Source organism: Vigna angularis, chromosome 11 (assembly GCF_016808095.1).
Source record: "Vigna angularis cultivar LongXiaoDou No.4 chromosome 11, ASM1680809v1, whole genome shotgun sequence".
NCBI classification, from domain to species: Eukaryota; Viridiplantae; Streptophyta; class Magnoliopsida; order Fabales; family Fabaceae; genus Vigna; species Vigna angularis.
Genome location: NC_068980.1, coordinates 9,887,501 through 9,914,171, shown reverse-complemented (window position 1 = coordinate 9,914,171; position 26,671 = coordinate 9,887,501). Strand labels below are relative to the sequence as shown.

At 36.0% G+C, this 26,671-nt stretch overlaps 1 protein-coding gene across 1 annotated transcript; it reads right to left on the bottom strand.

The window, feature by feature from the left end:
• Positions 1-7,059: 7,059 nt before the first annotated feature.
• LOC108333523 (cyanidin 3-O-galactoside 2''-O-xylosyltransferase FGGT1) lies at positions 7,060-8,567 on the bottom strand. Its single transcript, XM_017568989.2, has one exon. It carries the CDS (start codon positions 8,503-8,505, stop codon positions 7,129-7,131), a length of 1,377 nt encoding a protein of 458 aa, XP_017424478.1. The 5' UTR covers positions 8,506-8,567; the 3' UTR covers positions 7,060-7,128.
• Positions 8,568-26,671: the final 18,104 nt, after the last annotated feature.

The following is a 26,671-nucleotide window of genomic DNA, read 5'->3' as shown; positions in this document are numbered from 1 at the left end:
TTATGATTTTCTCTCATTTCTATTACATAAAATCATATATTCTTCCTATACAAAACAATACATCACAATGTAATCAACAACAATGCGTGCTTACACAAATTCATATCAATATACTTAATAAACTTCAAAATATGCACCACAATTACAATACAAAATTTCAAAAATCAACCAAAAACACACTGGTAATCGATTACAACAACCTTGTAATCGCTTACCAGAATGAATCTTGCACCAAATACAACCTGGTAATCGATTACAGAAGTGTTGTAATCGATTACCAGTGCGTTTTTGGCATACTTATTTGAAGTCGTGCAGGGTGGTCACGATTTCAACACTCTGTAATCGATTACCATTACATTGTAATCGATTACGGTCATCAGAAGTCGTTTTTGGGGTGCACGACTTCAACACTGTACATATGAAAAGTGTGAAGTCGTGCAGGGGGGCACGACTTCTTCAATTGAAGTCGTTTGGGCCCCCCACGACTTCCCCATTTTCGTAATTTTGGTTGAATTTGCCCATTTTGGTAATATTATAGGCAAATATGCCTAGTTTGGTGCAAAAACCGATTTCATCTGCATTAATCATTCCAAGCATTCCACGAAGTTTTATAAATTGTTCCAATCTGAGTGGCTTTGTCATGATATCTGCAATTTGTTCTTTAGAGTTACAGAAACTCAATTTCACAGTCCCATTGCTTACCAAATCTCGAAGAAAATGAAACCTCACTTCAATGTGTTTGCTTCGACCATGTAAAACAGAAATTTTGGACAATTGGATAGTAGAGTTATTGTCACAAAAGATTTTTGTGCTTCCTTTTTCAGCAGTTCGAAGTTGCTTCAAAATTCTCCTAAACCAAATGCATTGGCAAGAACATAACATTGCATCAATGTATTCAGCTTCTGTGGTTGACAGACTCACAACTGGTTGCTTTTTTTGTGTCCATGAAATTGCTCCAGATCCCATAATAAACACATATCCTGAAGTGCTTTTTCGATCATCTAAATCTCTAACATAGTTGTTATCTGTATAAGATTCAAGACCTATATTTCTGCCACCCTTTTTGTATAGTATTCCAAAATCAGTGGTTCCTTTTATGTACCTTAAGATTCTCTTTGCTGCAAGCCAATGAGATGACTTTGGATTAGCCATAAATCTACTTATCAAACTTACTCCATAGGTTAGATCTAGTCGAGTAGTTGTGAGATACATCAAACTACCAACCACTTGTTTAAACATAGTGGTATCTACTCCTTCTCCTGCTTCATCCTTTGACAATTGTGTTCCTGGAACAATGGGGTTCTTCACGGGATGGCTATTTTCCATGTCAAACCTTTTAAGAATTTCTCGAGCATATCTTCTTTGGCAGATAAATATTCCAACTTTATCATGTATAACTTCAATTCCCAAGAAATATTTCATTCGTCCCAAATCAGACATATCAAATTCTTTCATCATTGAGTTTCTAAAGTTATCACACATATTCTTATTTCCTCTAGTAAATATGAGATCATCTACATAAATGCTAACGATAAGTGTGTTACCTCCTTCGATTTTGGTAAACAGTGTGTGTTCATTGGAGCATTTTTCAAATCCTTCACGCATGAAATATGCTTCAATTTTGCTATACCAAGCCCTTGGTGCTTGTTTAAGGCCATATAACGCCTTTTTGAGTTTTGTAAACCTTTTCTTCATTTCCTAATTTGATGAATCCTTCTGGCTGTTCAACGAAGACTTCTTCTTGAAGCTCTCCATGAAGGAAAGCACTCTTCACATCAAGTTGGAATATTTCCCATTCATGTTGAGCTGCGAGTGCAATAATTAAGCGTACTGTGTCGAGTCTAGCTACTGGTGCAAAGACTTCAGTATAGTCTATTCCATATCGTTGTGAATATCCTTTTGCTACCAATCGTGCTTTGTGATTTTCTATTTCTCCATTTTGGTTGAGCTTTATTTTGAAAATCCACTTGACTCCAACTGGTTTTACCCCTTTAGGCATATTTGTTAACTCTCATGTGTTGTTTTTCTCTATAGCATTCATCTCATTCTTCATTGCTTCCTGCCACCTCTTATTTTTGTGAGCTTGTTCAAAAGAATGTGGATCATCTTCACTTTCAGCCATCAGTATCATGAGATTTTCATCGTCCAAATCAACACCTGTCATATAATCTATCATCCATGTTGGTTCTCTTCTAGTTCTTGTGGCCCTCCCTTGTACTCGACTATCTTGACCAGTATTAGTTTGTACTGGACTGTCTTGACCAATATTAGTTTCTTCATTGGTGGGTGATTCGTCTTCATGTAAATCACGCCACCATCATCATGTGCAACGTCTTCTTCTTGCTCAACATTTGATCTTTCAAGAATGCTTGTTTCCTCTTCACATGCTAAGACATCGTTTTTCCTTTCTTCATTGGTTGTACCCCAATTCCAGCTTTTCTCTTCTTCAAACACCATATCTCTGCTTATAATGATTTTCTTGGAAACAGGATCAAATAATCTATAAGCTTTTTATTCATCATTGATTCCCAAGAAAACACACATCTTACTCTTATCTTCAAGTTTAGTTCTTTGTTGATCCGGTATATGAACATGAGCCACACACTCGAAAATTTGAAAATATGCCACCGTAAGCTTCACACCACTCCATGCTTCTTCAGGGGTTGTATTCTCTAAGGCTGATGTTGGACTTCGGTTCTGAACATGTACACACCATTTCACAGCTTCTGGCCAGAACACCTTTGGGAAGTATCTTTTGTTGCTTGAAGAAGGCTTTAGGGGACCACAAATGTCAGCATGCACAAGCTGTAGTTTCCTTGATGCTCTCCACTTACCTTGCTTTGGGATTGATTGTCGGTGTTGTTTTCCAATCAAATAGGTGATGCAAGTTTTTGTTGGTGACTTCAGAGTTGGTAAACTTGTTACCAAATGCTTCTGTGAAAGAACGTTGAGTCCCTTGTGATTAAGATGCCCAAACCGACAATTCCATAGGTGTGTTAGCTTGTCAGTTTCTAACTCCGATTGAAGACACCTGGTTTCTTTTAGATTTGAGGTGGCCAAAACATAAAACATTCTATTGCCACTCATCTCAGTTTGCATGATTAAGCCCTTATCATAATGAAAAACTTTACAAACTCCATTTTGAATTAAGATTGTCAATCCTTTTTCTTGAAGTTGTCCTAAGCTAAGCAAATTGTTCTTAAGCTCAGGAACAAAATAAACATCAGAAATAACTTGAGTAACACCATCAACTTGCATTCTTACATTTCCTTTTCCTACTACATTCATTTTCATATCATTTCCCAATTTTACAGTATGGCAAAGACCTTCTTCCAAAGTAGAAAACCAAACTTTATTTCCTGTCATATGGTTGCTGCATCCAGAGTCCAAGAACCCAACCTCCTTTTGTTCAGTTTGATGCATCTCCATGTGCGACATTAATAGCAGTTCCTCTTCTGAATCCATCTCAGCATAGTTTACTTTTTTCTCCCATTCGGGACATTTGTATTGGAAGTGTCCTAGCTTATGACACTTGAAGCATTCAATGGTTGTTTTGTTCAGGGTTCGTCTTCCCCGTCCTCTTCCTCGTCCACCCCTGAAAAAAGTTCTTCCTCCTCTTCCTTGTCCAAGACTTTCATCTTGAGAAATCTTCAATACTTGTTCCTCCACTCGGTGTTCCTGCATCCTTTGTTCATGAACAAGAAGACTTCCATGGAGTTCATCGATAGTTAGACTGCTTAAATCGTTCGACTCCTCTATTGAATATACAATATAATTGTATTTAGAAGTCAATGATCTAAGAATCTTACTGACAACCATACTTTGCTCCATGTTTTCACCATTCGATTTCATCTAGCTCACCACGCTAAGGGTTCTGCCAATAAAAGTATCCACCTTCTCTCCTTCTTTCATGGTAAGTAACTCAAACTCTCTTCTAAGAGCTTGAAGTTGTGCTCATTTTACCTTTGTAGAACCTTGGTACTTCTGCCACATGGATACCCAGATGGCTTTCAATGTCTCCTTGTCAAGAATTGTCTCTAGAATTTCTCTATCAATAGCCTGTAATAGGAAATTCTTAACCTTTAAATCCTTTAGTTTAGCATCATCCACACTCCTCTTCTCTGCATCACTCGTTGGTGTTGTCAATGGTATCCCTTCATCTATAAGGCTCCATAATTCTTTACTTCTGAGAAAGTTTTCCATCATGATTAACCAATGATCATAATAGCCATCAAACTTTGGTATGGTTGTTTGCACAAAGTTTTCTGACATTTTGTTTGTGAACTCATACACTTTTCACTTAGGTTATCAGGCCCCTTGCGGAGCTCTAATACCAGATGTAGAAACTTTAGGTATGTAACGGGAGTAATTAAAGAGAGAATATATTATTTAATTGAAAGGAGCGTGAGGCTTTATAGCCTTTGTACAAGAAAACTGAATATAAAACAAAATCCGAAACAGAATAAAAGAGTGCCACAAATCACGGTACTGATTCCCGTGACATTCGGCTTATTAAAACAAAATCACTAACTACTTTGACTATCACATAGAACTGAACTAAAGTAAAGAATGAAACTAATGATAGTGACTAAATCTGATGTAATAAGCATGCCTAAAATTGTATGCTAAGTGCAGATGAAATGTGAAATGAAATTTAGTGATTGGAATGTTTGGATCACTTAATCCTAATTCACTTTCTTCACTTATCCAATTTGTTTCTTTCTCATCTACATCTTCTCTTTCACCCACACACAGTAATCTCTGACACTGCAATTTGTTGTTTTTGTTCTGTTTGTTTATTTGTTTATCATTTTAATAACAATAATTGATGATGATGATAAGAAGACTTACTCGGACCATCAAATTATTTGTTGGAAATTATTTGTTTATGATGAAACATTTTATTCATGAAGATTTTCTAGGCAAAAGTGGATCAATGGATTTTTTTTGTCTTCGTTTACTTTCGTTCTGCGTCACAAAATTTTATCACAATAGTTATCAATTTAAAAGTCAAGCCTTCTTATGAGTGATGTGTGAATCTTTGTTGTCACTTCAAATTTATATATATATATATATATATATATATATATATATATATATATATATATATATATAATAAAATAAATTATTAAATGTGTAAATGTTTTATAGTTATTATATTTTATTATTTAATTTATTAAAATGATTTAATTAGGTAATTATGATTAAGAATATATATGTCATAAAAGATTTACTTAGTAAAGATAATAAGTAGTATGTTAGTTTTTTGAGGACCAAATTAAAATATTGAAAAATAATTGACAAAAGTTATATAATGGTGTCACTCTTTGAAAGAATCTAAGAAGCTTTATAGAGGAAAAATCATAATGATGTTTCCAATGACCAATCTAGATATGTTTTCATTTTTTGTTCTAATAGAAACTAGGAATTGTTCTGTTTAAGAAATGATTTATTGTTCATTAATTATTTGATCTGTTTTTAGATGTATAATCAAACATGGAAAGTGTTGATGAACTTGTAAGAAGTAAAGAATGATGCAATTAATGTGTTTTGATATTCAAAAGTGAGAAACACACTGAATAGCTATGAAAAAAGAAACTATTAGATGAAATGCCAAAGTGAAAATTGCACAATGTGTTTGATGAAATTATCCAAAGAACTGAAAATGTCTCTTATCTCTCAAATGTTTTTTTCTGCACCGTATATATAATTGTGTGTGTGATAGTAATGGTTGTGTTTTCTATCATTGAAATTAGTTTTCTTCATTATTTTTCTCTGTAAGTGACTGTTTTAGCTTAACCTAACATGATTTTGTAAAATCAACTAAAAATAAATACTAAATTATTTTTAACTTAAATATTTTAGTGATAACTTTCATTAGGTTATATTCAAATATAAGAGTTATTAGTCACAAATTCAAAGTTATTAAGATTTAGTGGTTAAAAATTTCCAATAGTTATAACTTTTGCTTTGATTAAAACGTTCAAAAATTAAAGTGGTTAAAAATGGAAATGACGAATCCTCAAAAGGATTTGGGTATGTAATTTTAAAAATTCCATCATTTACGTTATGTTTTTTTAGTGTTTTTTAACTTTTTTTTTTATACTTTACATATTTATTTAATATACCAAAATCACAAAAGATTTTAAAATTTTTTGTGATATTCTTATATAGAGATTTTCCATGTTTTAAAATATAAAAAAAATAGACATTAATATAATATATGTAAATTTACATATATTATATATCCACTAACATAAATTATAGTAAAATATTAAACATTACGTCTCACTTAGACAAAAAAATAAAAAGTAAGAAAAGAACCTTTTTTTTAATGGTTGTAATACAATGACAATAATAACATTTTTATGTGTTTTAATTGACGTTGATGTTATTTATTTATTTAACACGCCACCTATACATTATATAAAATGATGGATGTTGTGACGATTCCTCTTAAACCACCATATTATATTTTTGTGAAGTTCTGTGACGTTTTTCGTAAACCACACATATGTGATGATAGTTAAAAACAATACAAAATTAACCACCACAAGTTACTCATATTTTTTAGTGAGATAGAATTAATTGTCGTTTTGAGATTTTACTTCAAATGTCAAAATAGAAAATTGAAAGCCATTAACCTTTTTTTTCAAAAACATATTTCAATATCTACAATTAACACTTGTAATATGGTGTTTCAACATAAAATAGTTATTTTATTATAATAATCAGAGTAATTAATAAATTTCCTCGAATAAGTATATTGTCAAATGACAGAAATTTTAAATCTGGGGAGGCATCTAAAATTAGTAATGTTTCACGAAAGACCAATACACTCAAATATCAATTGAAAAAAGGTTAAACAAAAAAGATTATGATAATTTAACAAGTAATCTTATGTTTCAAATTTAAAAGACAAAATTTAAATGAAATCATATCATGTTAACATTTTTTTAGCTTGAAAAGATTTCATCATAAATACTGAATCAATAATTTTAATAATAAATTATGAATGAAAATATATTGGTGGGTGAGAAGTTACCAAAAGAAACTCGGTGAAATGAAGTGCGACAAATGACATAAATTTCTTGCACTCTCGCTACGAATACATTTTTAAAATTTAAATTATTTGATTAAATCTCGAAGCTTCTGACAAAAGTCATCAACACAAATTGACTCTAAATCATGGCTGGTCAAGAAATTCCTCCATTTGGCATGATTTGCTCTAATTTCTCTGCCAATCTCATTCTCCTCATCCATCACACTCTTCACTGCTTTGCCCACACTCTCCTTTGTGAACAAACAGTTTTCTTCACTTTTCTCCACTTCAACCCCAACCTTTAAGTTTCTACCCATCATCCTTGCACTAATGACATTGTCACCACGAAGTTGTGGCAGTAACACCTTTTGACACTTGTTTACTAATGCCTCAGTTAACGAACCAACACCACAGTGTGTTATGAAACAACCCACTGATGGATGTTCCAAAATCAACTGTTGTTGTATCCATTCACTGTGAACAATCCCTCTCCCTTCGACCCTTTCCTTAAACCCTTCTGGCAGCGCAGCTTCAATTGTCTCAAACCCAATTGGAACTTTTACAGCAACCAAAAATGGAAGTCCTGTTAGTTCAAGACCCAGTACCAATTCTTGGAATTGATCGTGTGATAATTTCCATTCACTACCAAGTGCACAGAAAACCACAGAATCATCCTTGAACCTTCCAAGCCACGTACTCCATTTTTCCTCTAAAACAGTGTTGGGTGGCTCAGGTATGATAGGACCTGAAAGGAGAACACGCTTCCCAAACTGCTGTGCAAGGTAGTCAACAAAAGGCCCCTCAATTTCTCTACAACCTTTGAACCCAATTGCATCTGATAAGGTTAGACAACCATAGATGCGATCATAAAATAGAATACCACTACCAGACTCCAAGTTCCTCATAGAAGCAAGGAATTTAGCTTCATGGGCATGAAGTTTGATAGATGATACGGGGTAATCAAGAGGAGGTTGCATAAGGTCAAGTTCAGTTAAGGTACCCTTGTGGTTCATCCTTTCAGGGACTGTTGTGTAAGATAGGGTGGCAGGGCTAATAACCAAGTATAGTAAGGATTTGATCCCCAAGCGAGAAGTAATGCTTGGTAGCCAATATGTGAAGTCAAAAAAAACAATTTGTGGCTTTAAATCTACGAGTAGAAGCTCTATATCCCTCTCAGTGCGGTCCAAAGCTGTCATGATCAGTGTAACTAAGGAGACAGACACATCGGAAGTAGTTTCTGCACCAAGAGGAAGACCTTCAACATGAGGAACATTGATAGGGTAAAAGGTGATGAGATCTGGGAAGAGGTTGAATTGCTCTAACTTGGATTGTGTTTTTCTGGGGATGAAGAAGGAGATTTTGTGTCCTCTCTTTGCTAATTTGTTGGAGAGATGGAGATAAGGTGTTAAATGACCCATGGCAAACCATGGAAACATTGCTATGTGCAAAGAAGATGAATCCATTTTTGTTTGTCTCCAATTTGCAGGTTCCCTGCTGCATATGCCAATTTATGGTTGTGATACTTTGCTTTTTATAATTAAATTTAAATATGCATGGCAGAAATGAGATGACAAGTCGTTCTACTTAAAACCAATCTAATATATTATCCAATATTAATAAAATGATAGATATTTATATTCATTTTGAATCACAAAATAAAATAATTATAACAAAATCAATTTTTGTACTGAAAAGAGTAGAAAAAAAAAGGCAGCATTAAATTAGTATTAAATAAATGTCACCAGGGTGCGTGAAATATCTGTACGTATTACAGCGAAAAACATTAATATGTATTAAAAGAAATGTTTGTCCGATCACCGTGTATTAAAAGAAATTTATTTTCATTGTCCAACCACCCACCGACGATGTAAGAGATCTTAAAAAATCATCAATTAATAAATAAAATTAAAGATATAAAGTATTATTAGGTTTAGTATTTTTTTCAGACTTTGCTTTATTTTCCCTTTTTCTTAATAAAATTATAAAATTTAGTCTTTCAAAAGTAAAAGCTTTAACTTTTGAGTGCGTTGGCTAACATGTCAAGTATACTTTAAAATTATAAATATATAAAATCATAAAATTATTTAATTATTTAATTATGAAGATATAAAATTATAATATTATAATGTTATATAAATGTAGAATTGTAAAATTATGAAATTTTAAAATTTTAAACTTATAGAGGTATAAATTTATTTCTTATTGTTGCGGGAGAAAAAAATAACTATTATGATAAAAGATTTATCTGCAGAAATTGAATAGACTAATTTTAAATTTTTTGATAACTCAATAACAATTTAATAGAAAATCAATAAAATAAGATTTATCTGCAGAAATTGAATAGACTAATTTTAAATTTTTTTGATAACTCAATAACAATTTAATAGAAAATCAATAAAATAATTTAATTTGAATAATTGTTAAAAATTTAATTAAGAATTAAATATGTTTTTAGTTTCTAAACTATTATGCTATTTTGGGTTTCGTCCATCTTCAAAAGGTTTGTTCATTTTCGTTCTCCTAGTTTGGAAACTCGTATTTTTAGTCCTTAAAAGCAATGACGTTAGATTTTCTGTGAGATGACTAACGATGATCCATGTGTGATGCCAACTTCCCTAATATGTGTGTGCCACGTTGTTTTTATTTTCTAAAATCAGATTAGGATTCTGCGTTTCTCCGGTTGGGTTTGCAGGTTGAAGGCTTGTGCGGGGCGAAAAGATGATTGTTGGTGGCGTTGAAGCTCAGGATGTTGCTAGTGATTTGGAAGAAGATGATGTTGTTGGATGTTGGTGGTGATTTTCCCCTTTGGTTGTGGAAGGAGGTTGAATAGCGCCGCTTGCAATGCGAAGAAGGAGCTCTAGGTTGTCTCTGTGGCGACTACGGCGACATTGACGGTGAAGGATGGCTCGTGCAGGAGGATGCTCGCGCTTTGAACTCGCGATGACTTGGGGTTGCTTGCGCGATCTAATGATGGAGGCTGTAGAGGCTTGCGACGACACCGAATGGTTGCTCACGGTGGTGGTCTGATGTGAGCTTGAAGGATTCGTGGTGTTAATGGCAGCTTTTTGACAGTGACGGCCTTGCGACAGTGCGACATGGCTGACGACAAAGGAGGACTAGGGTTTCTGTTTGGAGAAGGTAAGCGTTTCTCGGGTTGAGATTGTTGACATTTTCTTTTTCAAAGAAAAAGAGAAACGTGGCACACACATATCAGGAAGCTGGCATCACACGTGGATCACCTTTAACCACCTCACAAAAAATCTAACGTCGTTACTTTTTAAGGACTAAAAATACGAGTTTCCAAACTAAGAGGATGAAAATTGTTTCGGATATAGGGTTAAAGTCCCATACTCAAAGCACTCAAGATTGTCTCGAAGGCTGGACGACCTGTCTGGTGGGTGGACACTCAAAGCACTTTAGATTGTCTCGAAGGTCGGACGAGCTGCCTAGTGAGCGGACACCCAAAGCACTCAAGATTGTCTAGAAGGCTAGATGAGCTGCCTAGTGGGCGGACACTCAAAGCACTCCAGATTGTCTCGAAGGCCGGACGAGCTGCCCAATGGTCCTCTAGTTGGCACATGGTGGTCCTTCCTCCTCCAAGTTATATTGTTCGTTCTCCCTTCTCCTTGTCAAGGCCGGGTGGGCGGGTACCTATCAAAGGCACTCCGACGCTCAAGTTAGTAATGTAACAAAGCGGTTGGAACAGCAAGTAATACATATATTGTGCATCGTGATCCTAAAGTCATATCTAGAACCTTTATTTACCTTTCGCTGACCTAATGACGGTCCAATCACACCTTAATCTGCATTTGGGTGATCGGCCTGAGGTGGTTGGCCTAGGGGGTGGTCGGCCTGGGTGGTTGGTCACTCGGCTCGGTGGGTGGTCGGCTTGGGTGGTTGGTCACTCGGCCCGATGGGTGGTTGGCCTGGGTGGTTTGTCACTCGACCTAGTGGTGTCAGGAGACCGTACGGTAAAAAAATGAACAAACCTTTTAAAGAGAGAAAAAACTCAAAATAGCGTGATAGTTCAGGAACTAAAAACATATTTAACGCTTTAATTAATTGTGAAATAAATTGTAATTATATATATTTTTTAAACTTTGACGTTAACTATGATGATATGTTAGGTGGTGTATCGTAGTTTTCTGAAAGTAATTTAAGAAAAAAACCTTTTAATATGGATTTATAAAAAATCGGAAAGAAACAATGTAATATTTTATTTTAATAATATACAATTAATAATAAAAACATTATAAAGGAAAGATAGACAACTTAAATAAAATACGTTCATAAAATTACTAGAATTACCTCAAATGTAACTATAACATTAAGATGCATGTTTATACAAAGTTTCATACCTCTAAAAATAATATTGTACTCAATCAAAAGCGTTATATAGATTCTAAAAACTGATAAAACAGGAAAAGAATGGAACACCTCTTCATAGAGTATTATAATATTTTTTTCAAAATATTCGTTTATATTTAAAAATACAATATTTTATATCATACAAAATAATAACGTCAAAGTTTTAAACAATAATTATTAGATTACAAACTGAATTAAAAAGCCGTTTAAAATTACAAATCACTAACATTTCATAATTTAAAATACATATTTAAAAGTTATAAAGATTTTTCCCAATGCACTCTCACACTAATCGTCCCCGACTTCACTTGAAACATCATTTATTTTCGTATAATAAATGAGAGTTAGGTTAGAAATGTATAGGATAATTATTCTCCAATATTATAATAAAATGATAGATATTTATATTCATTTTGAATCACAAAATAAAATAATTATAACAAAATCAATTTTTGTACTGAAAAGAGTAGAAAAAAAAGGCAGCATTAAATCAGTATTAAATAAATGTTGCCAGTTTGGGTGCGTGAAATATCTGTATGTATTACAGCGAAAAACATTAATATGTATTAAATGAAATGTCTTGTCATTGTCCAATCACCATGTATTAAAAGAAATTTCTTTTCATTGTCCAACCACCCACCGACACAAAGATGTAAGAGATCTTAAAAAATCATCAATTAATAAATAAAATTAAAGATATAAAGTATTATTAGGTTTAGTATTTTTTTCAAACTTTATTTATTTTCTCTTTTTCTTAATAAAATTATAAAATTTAGTCTTTCAAAAGTAAAAGCTTTAACTTTTGAGTGCGTTGGCTAACATATACTTTAAAATTATAAATATATAAAATCGTAAAATTATATAATTATTTAATTATGAAGATATAAAATTATAATATTATAATGTTATATAAATGTAGAATTGTAAAATTATGAAATTTTAAAATTTTAAAATTATAGAGATATAAATTTATTTCTTATTGTTGCGGGAGAAAAAAATAACTATTATCATAAAAGATTTATCTGCAGAAATTGAATAGACTAATTTTAAATTTTTTGATAACTCAATAAATCGTGACAATTTAATAGAAAATCAATAAAATAATTTAATTTGAATAATTGTTAAAAATTTAATTAAGAGTTAAATATGTTTTTAGTTCCTGAACTATTATGCTATTTTGGGTTTTGTCCATTTTCAAAAGGTTTGTTCATCTTCGTTCTCTTAATTTGGAAACTCGTATTTTTAGTCCTTAAAAAGCAACGACGTTAGATTTTCTGAAGTGATTAACGGTGATCCATGTGTAATGCCAACTTCCCTAATATGTGTGTGCCACATTGCGTTTATTTTCTGAAATCAGATTAGGATTCTGCGTTTCTCTGGTTGTGTTTGCAGGTTGAAGGCTTGTGCGGGGCGAAAAGATGATTGTTGGTGGCGTTGGAGCTCAGGGTGTTGCTAGTGATTTGGAAGAAGATGATGTTGTTGGATGTTGGTGGTGATTTTCCCCTTTGGTTGTGGAAGGAGGTTGAACGGCGACGCTTGCGATGCGAAGAAGGAGCTCTAGATTGTCTTTGCGGCGGCTGTGGCGACATTGACGGTGAAGGATGGCTCGTGCAGGAGGATGCTCCCACTTTGAACTCGCGGCGACTTGGGGGTTGCTTGCGCGATCTAATGATGAGGCTGTAGAGGCTTGCGACGGCAGCGAATGGTTGCTCATGGTGGTGGTCTTATGTGAGCTTGAAGGATTCGTGGTGTTAATGGCAGCTTTTCGATAGTGGCGACCTTGTGACAGCGTGTCATGGCTGACGGCAAAGGAGGACTAGGGTTTCTGTTTGGAGAAGGTAAGCGTTTCTCGGGTTGAGATTGCTGACATTTTCTTCTTAAGAAAAAAAAGAGAAACATGGCACACACATCAAGAAGCTGGCATCACACGTGGATCACCATTAACCACCTCACAAAAAATCTAACGTCGTTACTTTTTAAGGACTAAAAATACGAGTTTCCAAACTAAGAGGATGAAAATTGTTTCGGATATAGGGTTAAAGTCCCATACTCAAAGCACTCAAGGTTGTCTGAAAGGCTGGACGTCCTGTCTAGTGGGCGGACACTCAAAGCACTTTAGATTGTCTCGAAGGTCGGACGAGCTACCTAGTGAGCAGACACTCAAAGCACTCAAGATTGTCTAGAAGGCTGGACGAGCTACCTAATTGGCGGACACTCAAAGTGTAACACCCAAATAAAATCCAAAATTTTACACGAGTTTTATTATTTTATTTTTTTAACATCGCGGAAGTAAACATCAAAAGTCTAGGTGTCTTACAACATAAGGTTAAAACCTTACAAATATCAAATTCGTTATTCAAAGACATAAAATTTCTTTAAAACATGATAAATCCCCCATAGTTATTCCCATAACTCTCATCAGGCTACTCCATCTCTGCCTCATCTGCAACGCCATCTACTCCCGTACAAGTACGATCATCGTAGGTGGAACCACAACCACAAAAGGAAAGGGTGAGTAACTAAGAACCTAACATAGCATATAATTTCAATATAAAAATATCATAACTTAGATTATCCTAGTCACAACCTTACAATACAACACAATATTCAACTCATAGCTTCGATCATTACCACCCAGACTATAATATTCAACTCATAACTCAGATCATCACCACTCAGACTATCAAAGTCACAATATTAGTACCTCAGATCTTAACCACTCGGACTATCAAAGTCACAATATTAAAACCTTAGATCATCACCACTCATACTATCAAAGTCACAACATCTTTATACATCACAGTATTAAACTCACAACTCAAATCATTGACACAAGCTTCTGTTGTTTCCTTGAATTTTTTTGTACCAAATCTGTTTCGCAAAACAGGGCGATTCGAGTTGTCTTCCATCGCAACTTCAGACCTATCTCCCCGACTCCTCAAGGAATTACGAGTAAAAGCTTCGGTTAGGCGCACCCACCGAGCACTATACTCACACGAGTCGAAGTCATTGGGCGAGACATCCAACCCTCTGTAGTCCCCACGCATGAGGAAAGGGTAACAATCGAATCTCAGTCTCCACAGAGACTCAACACACTATCGTATCGCAATACGAACACCATCGATTCGACAAAAATTAAGGAAATGACAGACCACTTGTTCTCACAATTTTACCATCACAACCATCACACTCGAACCTCAGTCTTCGCAGAGATTCAACACACTATCGTATCGCAATACGAACACCATCAATTCAACAACATTCTAGGGATATGACATAACGCTTTCTCTCACAATTTTACCATCACAACCATCACCATCATATATAAAGTCAACTAAATTCATTGACTAACAAATAATTAAATAACTTAATTTAATTATTTATCCTACTGCCGCACCCCTCTGAAATTACCAATTTCACACTTCCATCAACTAGAACAACATTTCTAGTGCACCCCCACTTTTAATTAATACCCAACATCAAAGAAAAACATAATTCTAATATACCCTTTTTTTTCTCTAAACACACTCCTCTCATTCTCATAATTCATTCTTTCCTCTTCCAATAATGGAAGAGAATTCTATATACCGTCTTACCCACACTCTTGGCCAAAGAGTGTAGATAAGTGCTCCCAACGAGTAAAATTGAATGCTATCCACACTGACCTTTGCTTGTTATTTTACTCATAAATCTTTGTACATAACTCCAAATGAGTTGATTTCTTTTTTATTGGAAACTAAACTCAAATATCTTTCTTTGAACACAACACTCGGAATTTTTCGACTAGAGGGCTAGCTGCAGTAAAATTATTAAAAACTGGAAAATTTAATCACGCTATGGTATGCTCAGCTTTGACCTTTGATGACTGTTTTGTTCATTACTGTCTCTACCGAACTCCAATTGAGTTGGTTCTTGCTTTGTTGGAAACTAGACTCAATTATCTTTCTTTGGAAATAAAACTCGAAATTTTTGGACTACAGGGATAGCTGCAGTAAAATTATTAAAAACCAGAAAATTTAACCACGCTCTGGTTTCTCAGTTTTTACCTTTGATGATTGTTTTTCTCATTACTCTCTCTACCAAACTCCAATTGAGTTGATTCTTGCTTTGTTGGAAACTAGACTCAAATATCTTTCTTTGGATACAAAAGTCGAAATTTTTGAACTACAGGGCTACCTGCAGTAAAATTAGTAAAAATCGGAAAATTTAATCACGCTCTGGTCTTCTCAGTTTTGACCTTTGATAATTCTTTTGCTCATTACTATCTCTACCGAACTCCAATTGAGTTGATTCTTGCTTTGTTGGAAACTACACTCAAATATCTTTCTTTGGACATAAAACTCGAAATTTTTGGACTACAGGGCTAGCTGCAGTAAAATTAGTAAAAATCGGAAAATTTAACCACGCTCTGGTCTTCTCAGTTTTGACCTTTGCTAATTGTTTTGCTCATTACCCTCTCTACAGAACTCCAATTGAGTTTATTCTTGCTTTGTTGGAAACTAGACTCAATTATCTTTAATTTAACTACTCATACAACTATTTTGGACTTCGGGAAGGATCTCAAATAAATCTGGTAAAAATCACAAAAGTTCATTTTTAGCTTTTGCGTGTTATACCCAAAACTCATGTTATACCCAAACCTCATAAAACTTACAACCAAAAAGAAAAACACATGCTTCAACATGTTAAATTTAATCCAAACACACAAGGAAGAAAGCATGCAACAACATTATATGGTTACCTTCTACCCATTATACACTATGTTATATCCCAAGTTAAACCCCCTTACCTCAATTCAAAGCTAGCTTCCAAAGGGTCTTAGGTTTCTTTCCTCACTAGGCAACAAGCTTCCACTCCTCTTGGTCTCCTACAAGTGATGTCCAAAAAAAAACTCCAAGGCTAGGGTGGCTCTTCCTTTCTCTCACCAACTTGGTTGCTCTCCAAAATCTCTTCTCCACTCTCCAAGCTTTAACCTCGCCAAGGTCACTTACAAGCCTCTTAAGTCTAGAAAACATGTACTCACCCAAGCAAAGTGGAAAACAATATGTGTCTACCCAAGCAAAGTGGAGCAATATGTGCCCACCCAAGCAAAGTGGAAAACAATATGTGCTCATCCAAGTAAAGTGGAGCAATATGTGCCCACCCAAGCAAAGTGGAACAAGGCTTTGGAAGCCACTTCCACGCTCATCATAACACTTCAATTTCCACTCTGCTCAGCTTTAATCTTTGATGACTATTTTGCTCATTACTCTCTCTACCGAATTCCAATTGAGTTGATTCTTGATTTGTTGGAAACTAGACTAAAATATATTTCTTTGGACACAAAACTCATAATTGTTGGACTACAGGACTAGCTGCAGTAAAATTATTAAAATTGGAAGTTTAACCACTCTCTGGTCTGCTTTGCTTTGACCTTTGATGACTATTTTGATCATTACTCTCTCTACCGAACTCCAATTGAGTTTATTCTTGATTTGTTGGAAACTAGATTCAAATATCTTTCTTTGGACACAAAAATCGTAATTTTTGGACAACAGGGATAGCTTCAGTAAAATTATTAAAATTTGAAGTTTAACCACGCTCTGGTCTGCTTTGCTTTGACCGTTGATGACTATTTTGATCATTACTCTTTCTAATGAACTCCAATTGAGTTGATTATTGATTGGTTGGAAACTAGACTCAATTATCTTTAATATGACTACTCATACGACTATTTTGGGCTTCGGGAAGAGTCTCAAATAAATCTCAACATGTTAACTTTAATCCCAACACACAAGGAAGAAAGCATGCAACAACATTATATTTATACGGGTCTTACACAAAGTACTCCAAATTGTCTCGAAGGCCGGACGAGCTGCCTAGTGGTCCTCCAGTTGGCACATGGTGGTCCTCCTTCCTCCAAGTTATGTTGTTCGTTCTCCCTTCTCCTTGTCAAGGTCGGGTGGGCGGGTACCTATCAAAGGCACTCTGACGCTCAAGTTAGTAATGTAACAAAGCGGTTGGAACAACAAGTAATGCATATATTGTGCATCGTGATCCTAAAGTCATATCTGGGACCTTTATTTACCTTTCGCTGACCTAATGACGGTTCAATCACACCTTAATCTGCATTAGGGTGGTTGGCCTAGGGGGTGGTTGGCCTGGGTGGTTGGTCACTCGACTCGGTGGGTGGTCGGCTTGGGTGGTTGGTCACTCGGCCCGGTGGGTGGTCGGCCTGGGTGGTTTGTCACTCGATCTAGTGGTGTCAGGAGACCGTACGGTACAAAAATGAACAAACCTTTCAAAGAAAGACGAAACTCAAAATAACGTGATAGTTCAGGGACTAAAAACATATTTAACCCTTTAATTAATTGTGAAATAAATTGTAATTATATATATTTTTTAAAACTTTGACGTTAACTATGATGATATGTTAGGTGTTGTATTGTAGTTTTCTGAAAGTAATTTAAGAAAAAAGCCTTTTAATATGGATTTATAAAAAATCGGAAAGAAACAATGTAATATTTTATTTTAATAATATACAATTAATAATAAAAACATTATAAAGGAAAGATAGACAAAACTTAAATAAAATACGTACATAAAATTACTAGAATTATCTCAAACGTAACTATAACATTAAGATGCATGTTTATACAAAGTTTCATACCTCTAAAAATAATATTGTACTCAATCAAAAGCATAATATAGATTCTAAAAACTGATAAAACAGGAAAAGAATGGAACACCTCTTCATGGAGTATTATAATTTTTTTTTCAAAATATTCGTTTATATTTAAAAATACAATATTTTATATCATACAAAATAATAACGTCAAAGTTTTAAACAATAATTATTAGATTACAAACTGAATTTAAAAGCTATTTAAAATTACAAATTACTAACATTTCATAATTTAAAATACATATTTAAAAGTTATAAAGAGTTTTCCCAATGTATTCTCACATAAACGTCTCCAACTTCACTTGAAACATCATTTATTCTTGTATAATAAAACAATTCGTTATACGATTGTAACATCCCTAAAATTCTCCCTTTAAAATTCAAAATTAAAAAAAAAATAGTAATAATACAATTACATTAACACCATGTAACCTCAAACTTAAATATATACATAAGTTTTAAGCTCATAGTTGACTGCAGAGATATCATTGAATCCCTCTAATCTGCTCTTCCAAATCTTCCTTCATATACACCAGATCATGCGACAATTCTTCCTCTGCTCCCGTATAACAAAAACGTTATACGATCATCGCAAAATACAATTTTCCCGGCAACAAACAAACAAGTAAGGGTGAGCTAACATGCAACACAACAATTATAAAACATGCATAATTACTTCAATAAGAACATCATATAATATTTAGGTCAGACATCCTCATATACAATCATACCACAATTCCTACTAGACACTCATCCGGATGATACGTTGATGAGCGGTCACGGGAGGTTATGCACTTGTGATGACTTCTACTTTTTCTTACAATTACCCTTCCAAAATACTTCATACCATTCACAAGGTTAGTTCCCTCACTACGTCCAAACCGGAACGTAGACCAGGACCTCCTGCTCCTCTCACCACATAATTCATCCTTCTCTACATGAGACTGGATGATTATTAGAGTATCAGGATAACCTCCAACTACGGGACCCTCAACATCAACATACACACTAATGACATAATATTACATAATCTCTCCATGAGATTCATACCATACTCATATTCCTCAACTCACATTAATATCATAAAATACAGTCATCACAGTAATTTTATCATATCTCATGCATTCACATAAATCACATCAAAGTATATATATATATATATATATATATATATATATATATATATATATATATATATATATATATATATATATATATATATATATATATATCAAACATTGTGCACAATTAATTCAACCCAAACAACTGCAAAGTGAACTTAGAACCCATTACCATTTGTAGACTACTATTTGGTCGAACACCATTCATCAAACACGACTGCCGAACACTACTATACTCATTGGACAGACACTATGAGATTCAAATAGGTCGAACGCTAAAATTGATACTTAGGACAAACGCTATTTATCAACAGGCCGAACGCCATTTCACCGAATACCTATTAGGCCAAACACTAAGACCGAATAAAATATTGGATTAATAATTGTTTGGACGAATGCTCACTATACGACTTATGGACGAACGCTCAATATAACACTGTTTGGACGAACGCTCACTATGTCACTGTTACGACGAACGTTCAATATATCACTGGCCGAACGCTCACTATGTCACTGTTACGACGAACGCTCAATATATCACTGGCCGAACGCTCACTATGTCACTGTGACGACGAACGCTCACTATAATACTGTTTGGACGAACGCTCACTATAATACTGTTTGGACGAACGCTCACTATATCACTGTTTGGACGAACGCTCACTATATCACTGTTTGGACGAACGCTCACTATGTCACTGTTTGGACGAACGCTCACTATAATACTGAAGGACGAACGCTACACTTCTATATCCAGGACGAACGCTCAAAGATTAAAACCGAACGCTACACTCACCAGAACGAACGCTCAACAATTTGGACGAACGCTCAACTATTTGTACGAACGCCAACTATTTGGACGAACGCTCACTGGGACGAACGCTCGCGGGGAAGGACGAACGCTCACTATTAGGACGAACGCTCAACATGTAACCGAACGCTCAACAATTTGGACGAACGCTCCACTATTTGGACGAACGCTCAACATATAACTTAAGGACGAATGCTCACTAGGACGGACGCTCTCAGGGAAGGACGAACGCTCACTCAGAGGGATGACGAACGCTCGACAAACACTGTTTGGACGAGCGTCCCGTACTAAGACGAACGAACGCGGACGTTCATTCAGGAACGAACGCTCGACTACAACTTGGACGAACGCGCGACGAGCCTTTGCGGACGGACGCTCACACGTACAGAACGAATCACTCAATGTCGAACACTTGGATTTAAGTACGGACGCGCATAGTGAATGGGACGAACGTCCACTTTTCACTTCACCAACTTTGAACGAGCGTCCACAAACGAACGCTCTCCAACGACTACCGAACATATTGGACGAACGTCCTATCTTTCTAGGACGAACGTTTCCAAAGTTAACGAACGTTCAGAAATTAAAGACGAACGTTCCGGAACTTACCTAGTACAAACGTTCATTTGGCTAAATCAATTTTGGACGAACGTCCACTTTGAAGTGGACGAACGCGCGTTTCTGCAGAAATTATGTAGAATCGCAACCGAGAAACCCAGGAAACAGCAACCCAAAATTCAACCCCTCAAACCCAGATTTTCATCATACAAAGCATATACAATTAATCACACAAAAGATCTAGCTCCCCTTACCTCTTGAAGACTTCCTTTATAATATTTGTGATCCATCTCCTCCTAGACTTACAGCTCCAGATCTCCTAGCAAATTCATCACCTCTCCACTTTCCCTCCAGATCTTGCTGTAAGAACTTCACTCTCATCAGATTCTCAACCCAGATCCTCCTCTCAGTCCTTCTAAAGTTGGTACAACGTACCTTGGGTGCTCTTTGGACGGTTGAAAATGAAGGGAAGGAAGGGTTCCTTTCCTCTGGATGCTCTCCTCCATGCCAAAAATGAGAGCCTTCTTTTTCCCCCAAAACCTCCCCCGTAAAATCCCCCTCTCCTTTTCTCCCTTCCCCCAATAATTCCCCTCCAATCATGCATTCCAATAATTGCCTTCTAATCATGCATCCATGTTCCCACCCTTCCTAAAATACTGATTCTTACATTCTCCCCAACAACAAAAATTTTCGTCCTCGAAAATTAAACCTACCGGAACAATCCTAGGTAGGTCTCTCCCATAACATCCTTTAACTTCAAGATAGAGTTGCCTTTTCTACCATCCCAGATAATCTTGACTCTTTTGACAGTTCGTCCTCAATCCTTACTGCTTGCACTTGAACTAGCAAATCCTTTCTGGCTTGCACACTCTTAACACCAACCACGCGAGAAGGATCGGACACGTATTTCTCAGTTAAGATATATAAAACACTGGATGCACTAGTCAACCTTGTCTTTATATCTTAGAAGCTAGTCTCGCAATGGTCTGTCCAAACCAAAAGTTGATACTTCCTAGTCAGTTGTGTTAACGGCGTCACAACCAGGGAAAAGCTCTCAACAACACGACTATAGTAGCCTGCTAAACTCATGAAGCTCTTAACCTCAGCAATAATCTTAGGTCTCTTCCCACTGAAGTACCGATTCCACTTTAGCGGGATCTATAGAAATCCCTTTAGCTCCACTTACGTGCCCAAGAAAAGAAACTTCTTTCATCCAAACTCACACTTGGACAGCTTTCCATACAATCTTCTTTCTCTAAGTACTCCAAGAACTGTCCTGAGGTGATCTTCATGCTCACGTCTAATAAGTCATCCGCATTTGCTAGGTCTACACGCTAACTCCTCTGCACCGCATGATATAAAATTTGAGTCACTTCCACAAGTGACAACACTAAAAAGTAAGTATCATCTCCTAGGAAGTCTTGCCTCTAGGCACCGATCGACAGAGACATACCTTTGTCTTCCCCATTTGAAACCTTACATCTTAACCTATGCTCAAACCTTTCTTCTGCGTGAATTACTAATCTTGAAACATCCCACTAAACTTGACTCTGAATCATCCACTTGCTGATAAAACTTGATCATCTCCTTCAAATTTTTCACTTAACCCTAAGATCCTAACAATATCATTCTTCTTCAAAGACATCATGTTCTGCTTTATCTTATATCTTCTCGAATGTTCTCATGCTACTTCCTTTCTTGATACTTATTCCCCTTAGTCCACTATAGAATTTCCTATTCCCTTCTTAACTTAAACTTTAGGCCATCCACCACTTTCTTATTCAGATTCCAACCATCACAGATACCTAGATTCATGTTACCGATCTCCCACAACGTCACTCCATTTCTCACCCACACTTCCCTTTCCTCTGACTGCTGACGTTACTGATATACTAAACCCAACTAATCTCTCAAACCTTGCTACAACCATGCTTATCCACAGCTTCCTTAATCTAACCTCTGAACTTCTTGCGAACGATATAAGATCTTCTGACTTTGTTTCTCGAAATTTTCTTCACTCATAACATTACTCCTAAACTCCAATACCTTCACTCGCCCTCCGAAGCTTAACTTTTAGTCTTCTAACTTCTATCTCGCAAGAACTTGTCTCAACAGCTTAAATCAAGTCCACTAAAGGTATACAACTCAAGTTGTCCTTGAATATGCATTCCTCTATTACTAATATAAAGCACATTACACTACCACAAAAGCAAGAACAAGACAGCAATTACTACAGGAAACAACACTGAAACTCTAACTCTTTCTTAACTCTAACCTTCCGATTTAAGAAAGGAAAATCATCTATGGTAAAAGTCACGAGTGTGCACCCTCATTACTTTTATCAAGACATTTTCTGTTCTCAAAACTTCTAGTTAGATACACACCTTTCAATATAGACTCGGAGGAAATGGTAAATCATACCATTTACACTCAATTTTTCACAGAAAAGACATGGCAAACCCACAACACAGAGGTCATCCTAAGGATGAACTGCTCTGATACCATTAATGTAACATCCCAAAAATTCTCCCTTTAAAATTCAAAATTAAAAAAAAAATAGTAATAATACAATTACATTAACACCATGTAACCTCAAACTTAAATATATACATAAGTTTTAAGCTCATAGTTGACTGCAGAGATATCATTGAATCCCTCTAATCTGCTCTTCCAAATCTTCCTTCATATACACCAGATCATGCGACAATTCTTCCTCTGCTCCCGTATAACAAAAACGTTATACGATCATCGCAAAATACAATTTTCCCGGCAACAAACAAACAAGTAAGGGTGAGCTAACATGCAACACAACAATTATAAAACATGCATAATTACTTCAATAAGAACATCATATAATATTTAGGTCAGACATCCTCATATACAATCATACCACAATTCCTACTAGACACTCATCCGGATGATACGTTGATGAGCGGTCACGGGAGGTTATGCACTTGTGATGACTTCTACTTTTTCTTACAATTACCCTTCCAAAATACTTCATACCATTCACAAGGTTAGTCCCCTCACTACGTCCAAACCGGAACGTAGACCAGGACCTCCTGCTCCTCTCACCACATAATTCATCCTTCTCTACATGAGACTGGATGATTATTAGAGTATCAGGATAACCTCCAACTACGGGACCCTCAACATCAACATACACACTAATGACATAATATTACATAATCTCTCCATGAGATTCATACCATACTCATATTCCTCAACTCACATTAATATCATAAAATACAGTCATCACAGTAATTTTATCATATCTCATGCATTCACATAAATCACATCAAAGTATATATATATATATATATATATATATATATATATATATATATATATATATATATCAAACATTGTGCACAATTAATTCAACCCAAACAACTACAAAGTGAACTTAGAACCCATTACCATTTGTAGACTACTATTTGGTCGAACACCATTCATCAAACACGACTGCCGAACACTACTATACTCATTGGACAGACACTATGAGATTCAAATAGGTCGAACGCTAAAATTGATACTTAGGACAAACGCTATTTATCAACAGGCCGAACGCCATTTCACCGAATACCTATTAGGCCAAACACTAAGACCGAATAAAATATTGGATCAATAATTGTTTGGACGAATGCTCACTATACGACTTATGGACGAACGCTCAATATAACACTGTTTGGACGAACGCTCAATATAACACTGTTTGGACGAACGCTCAATATAACACTGTTTGGACGAACGCTCACTATGTCACTGTTACGACGAACGCTCAATATATCACTGGCCGAACGCTCACTATGTCACTGTTACGACGAACGCTCAATATATCACTGGCCGAACGCTCACTATGTCACTGTGACGACGAACGCTCACTATAATACTGTTTGGACGAACGCTCACTATAATACTATTTGGACGAACGCTCACTATATCACTGTTTGGACGAACGCTCACTATATCACTGTTTGGACGAACGCTCACTATGTCACTGTTTGGACGAACGCTCACTATAATACTGAAGGACGAACGCTACACTTCTATATCCAGGACGAACGCTCAAAGATTAAAACCGAACGCTACACTCACCAGAACGAACGCTCAACAATTTGGACGAACGCTCAACTATTTGTACGAACGCCAACTATTTGGACGAACGCTCACTGGGACGAACGCTCGCGGGGAAGGACGAACGCTCACTATTAGGACGAACGCTCAACATGTAACCGAACGCTCAACAATTTGGACGAACGCTCCACTATTTGGACGAACGCTCAACATATAACTTAAGGACGGATGCTCACTAGGACGGACGCTCTCAGGGAAGGACGAACGCTCACTCAGAGGGATGACGAACGCTCGACAAACACTGTTTGGACGAGCGTCCCGTACTAAGACGAACGAACGCGGACGTTCGTTCAGGAACGAATGCTCGACTACAACTTGGACGAACGCGCGACGAGCCTTTGCGGACGGACGCTCACACGTACAGAACGAATCACTCAATGTCGAACACTTGGATTTAAGTACGGACGCGCATAGTGAATGGGACGAACGTCCACTTTTCACTTCACCAACTTTGAACGAGCGTCCACAAACGAACGCTCTCCAACGACTACCGAACATATTGGACGAACATCCTATCTTTCTAGGACGAACGTTTCCAAAGTTAACGAACGTTCAGAAATTAAAGACGAACGTTCCGGAACTTACCTAGTACAAACGTTCATTTGGCTAAATCAATTTTGGACGAACGTCCACTTTGAAGTGGACGAACGCGCGTTTCTGCAGAAATTATGCAGAATCGCATCCGAGAAACCCAGGAAACAGCAACCCAAAATTCAACCCCTCAAACCCAGATTTGCATCATACAAAGCATATACAATTAATCACACAAAAGATCTAGCTCCCCTTACCTCTTGAAGACTTCCTTTATAATATTTGTGATCCATCTCCTCCTAGACTTACAGCTCCAGATCTCCTAGCAAATTCATCACCTCTCCACTTTCCCTCCAGATCTTGCTGTAAGAACTTCACTCTCATCAGATTCTCAACCCAGATCCTCCTCTCAGTCCTTCTAAAGTTGGTACAACGTACCTTGGGTGCTCTTTGGACGGTTGAAAATGAAGGGAAGGAAGGGTTCCTTTCCTCTGGATGCTCTCCTCCATGCCAAAAATGAGAGCCTTCTTTTTCCCCCAAAACCTCCCCCGTAAAATCCCCCTCTCCTTTTCTCCCTTCCCCCAATAATTCCCCTCCAATCATGCATTCCAATAATTGCCTTCTAATCATGCATCCATGTCCCCACCCTTCCTAAAATACTGATTCTTACAACGATCATCATAGAGACACAAGTAGGGTGAGCTAACCAAATAAAGAAAAGCATATGTTACATATAATCTTACTTACACACTTTAAATATCCAATAATATTATTGGCGTGTGAACAAGATCATACTACCTCTACCGAAAATAACTTGAAATGATAATTGTAATTGATTAGTCTATTCCGAAAATTAATTCTATTTCTTAAGTAAATTTAAGTTTGTATTATCCTATAGTACTATATTGTATAAAACTAGATAACCAAAACAAATGAACATGAGTCTTATTGGATTTAATTTATTTTCCGTTCATATTTGTGCATTTATGTTGATATATTTATATTCTGTTTTTATATTTATATTTCATTTTTATATTGTTTTAAACAACTATATATATTAATTGTACTATCTCCTTATTATTGAATAAGATACACAATTTTCATCCTTTCTTTTTTTCATAACAAGTCCTCCTGCTTCAAACACTACTCATTTCTCATTTCCCCACGTAACTATTGGATGTTTCTTGGTTTTTATTCTTCACACACAAGTGATAAATATATATCAATATCGATCCTTCACTTACAACAAATGGACCGCGGATAAGAGTCATCCGGTTGTCCAAGGACTAACGAGTAAAACATTGGTGAGTAGCATCTATTCACCAAACACAATACTCAGCACAAGTTAGAAATTTATGGTGAGACATATATACCCCCTCGAAAGAGAAAAATAGCCCGAACTTAAATCCATCTATCACCTTACACGGACAAAAGGGATC

Coding starts and splice junctions, on each gene's coding strand:
- LOC108333523 (XM_017568989.2), bottom strand. CDS start 8,505: ATGGATTCATCTTCTTTGCACATAGCAATGTTTCCATGGTTTGCCATG.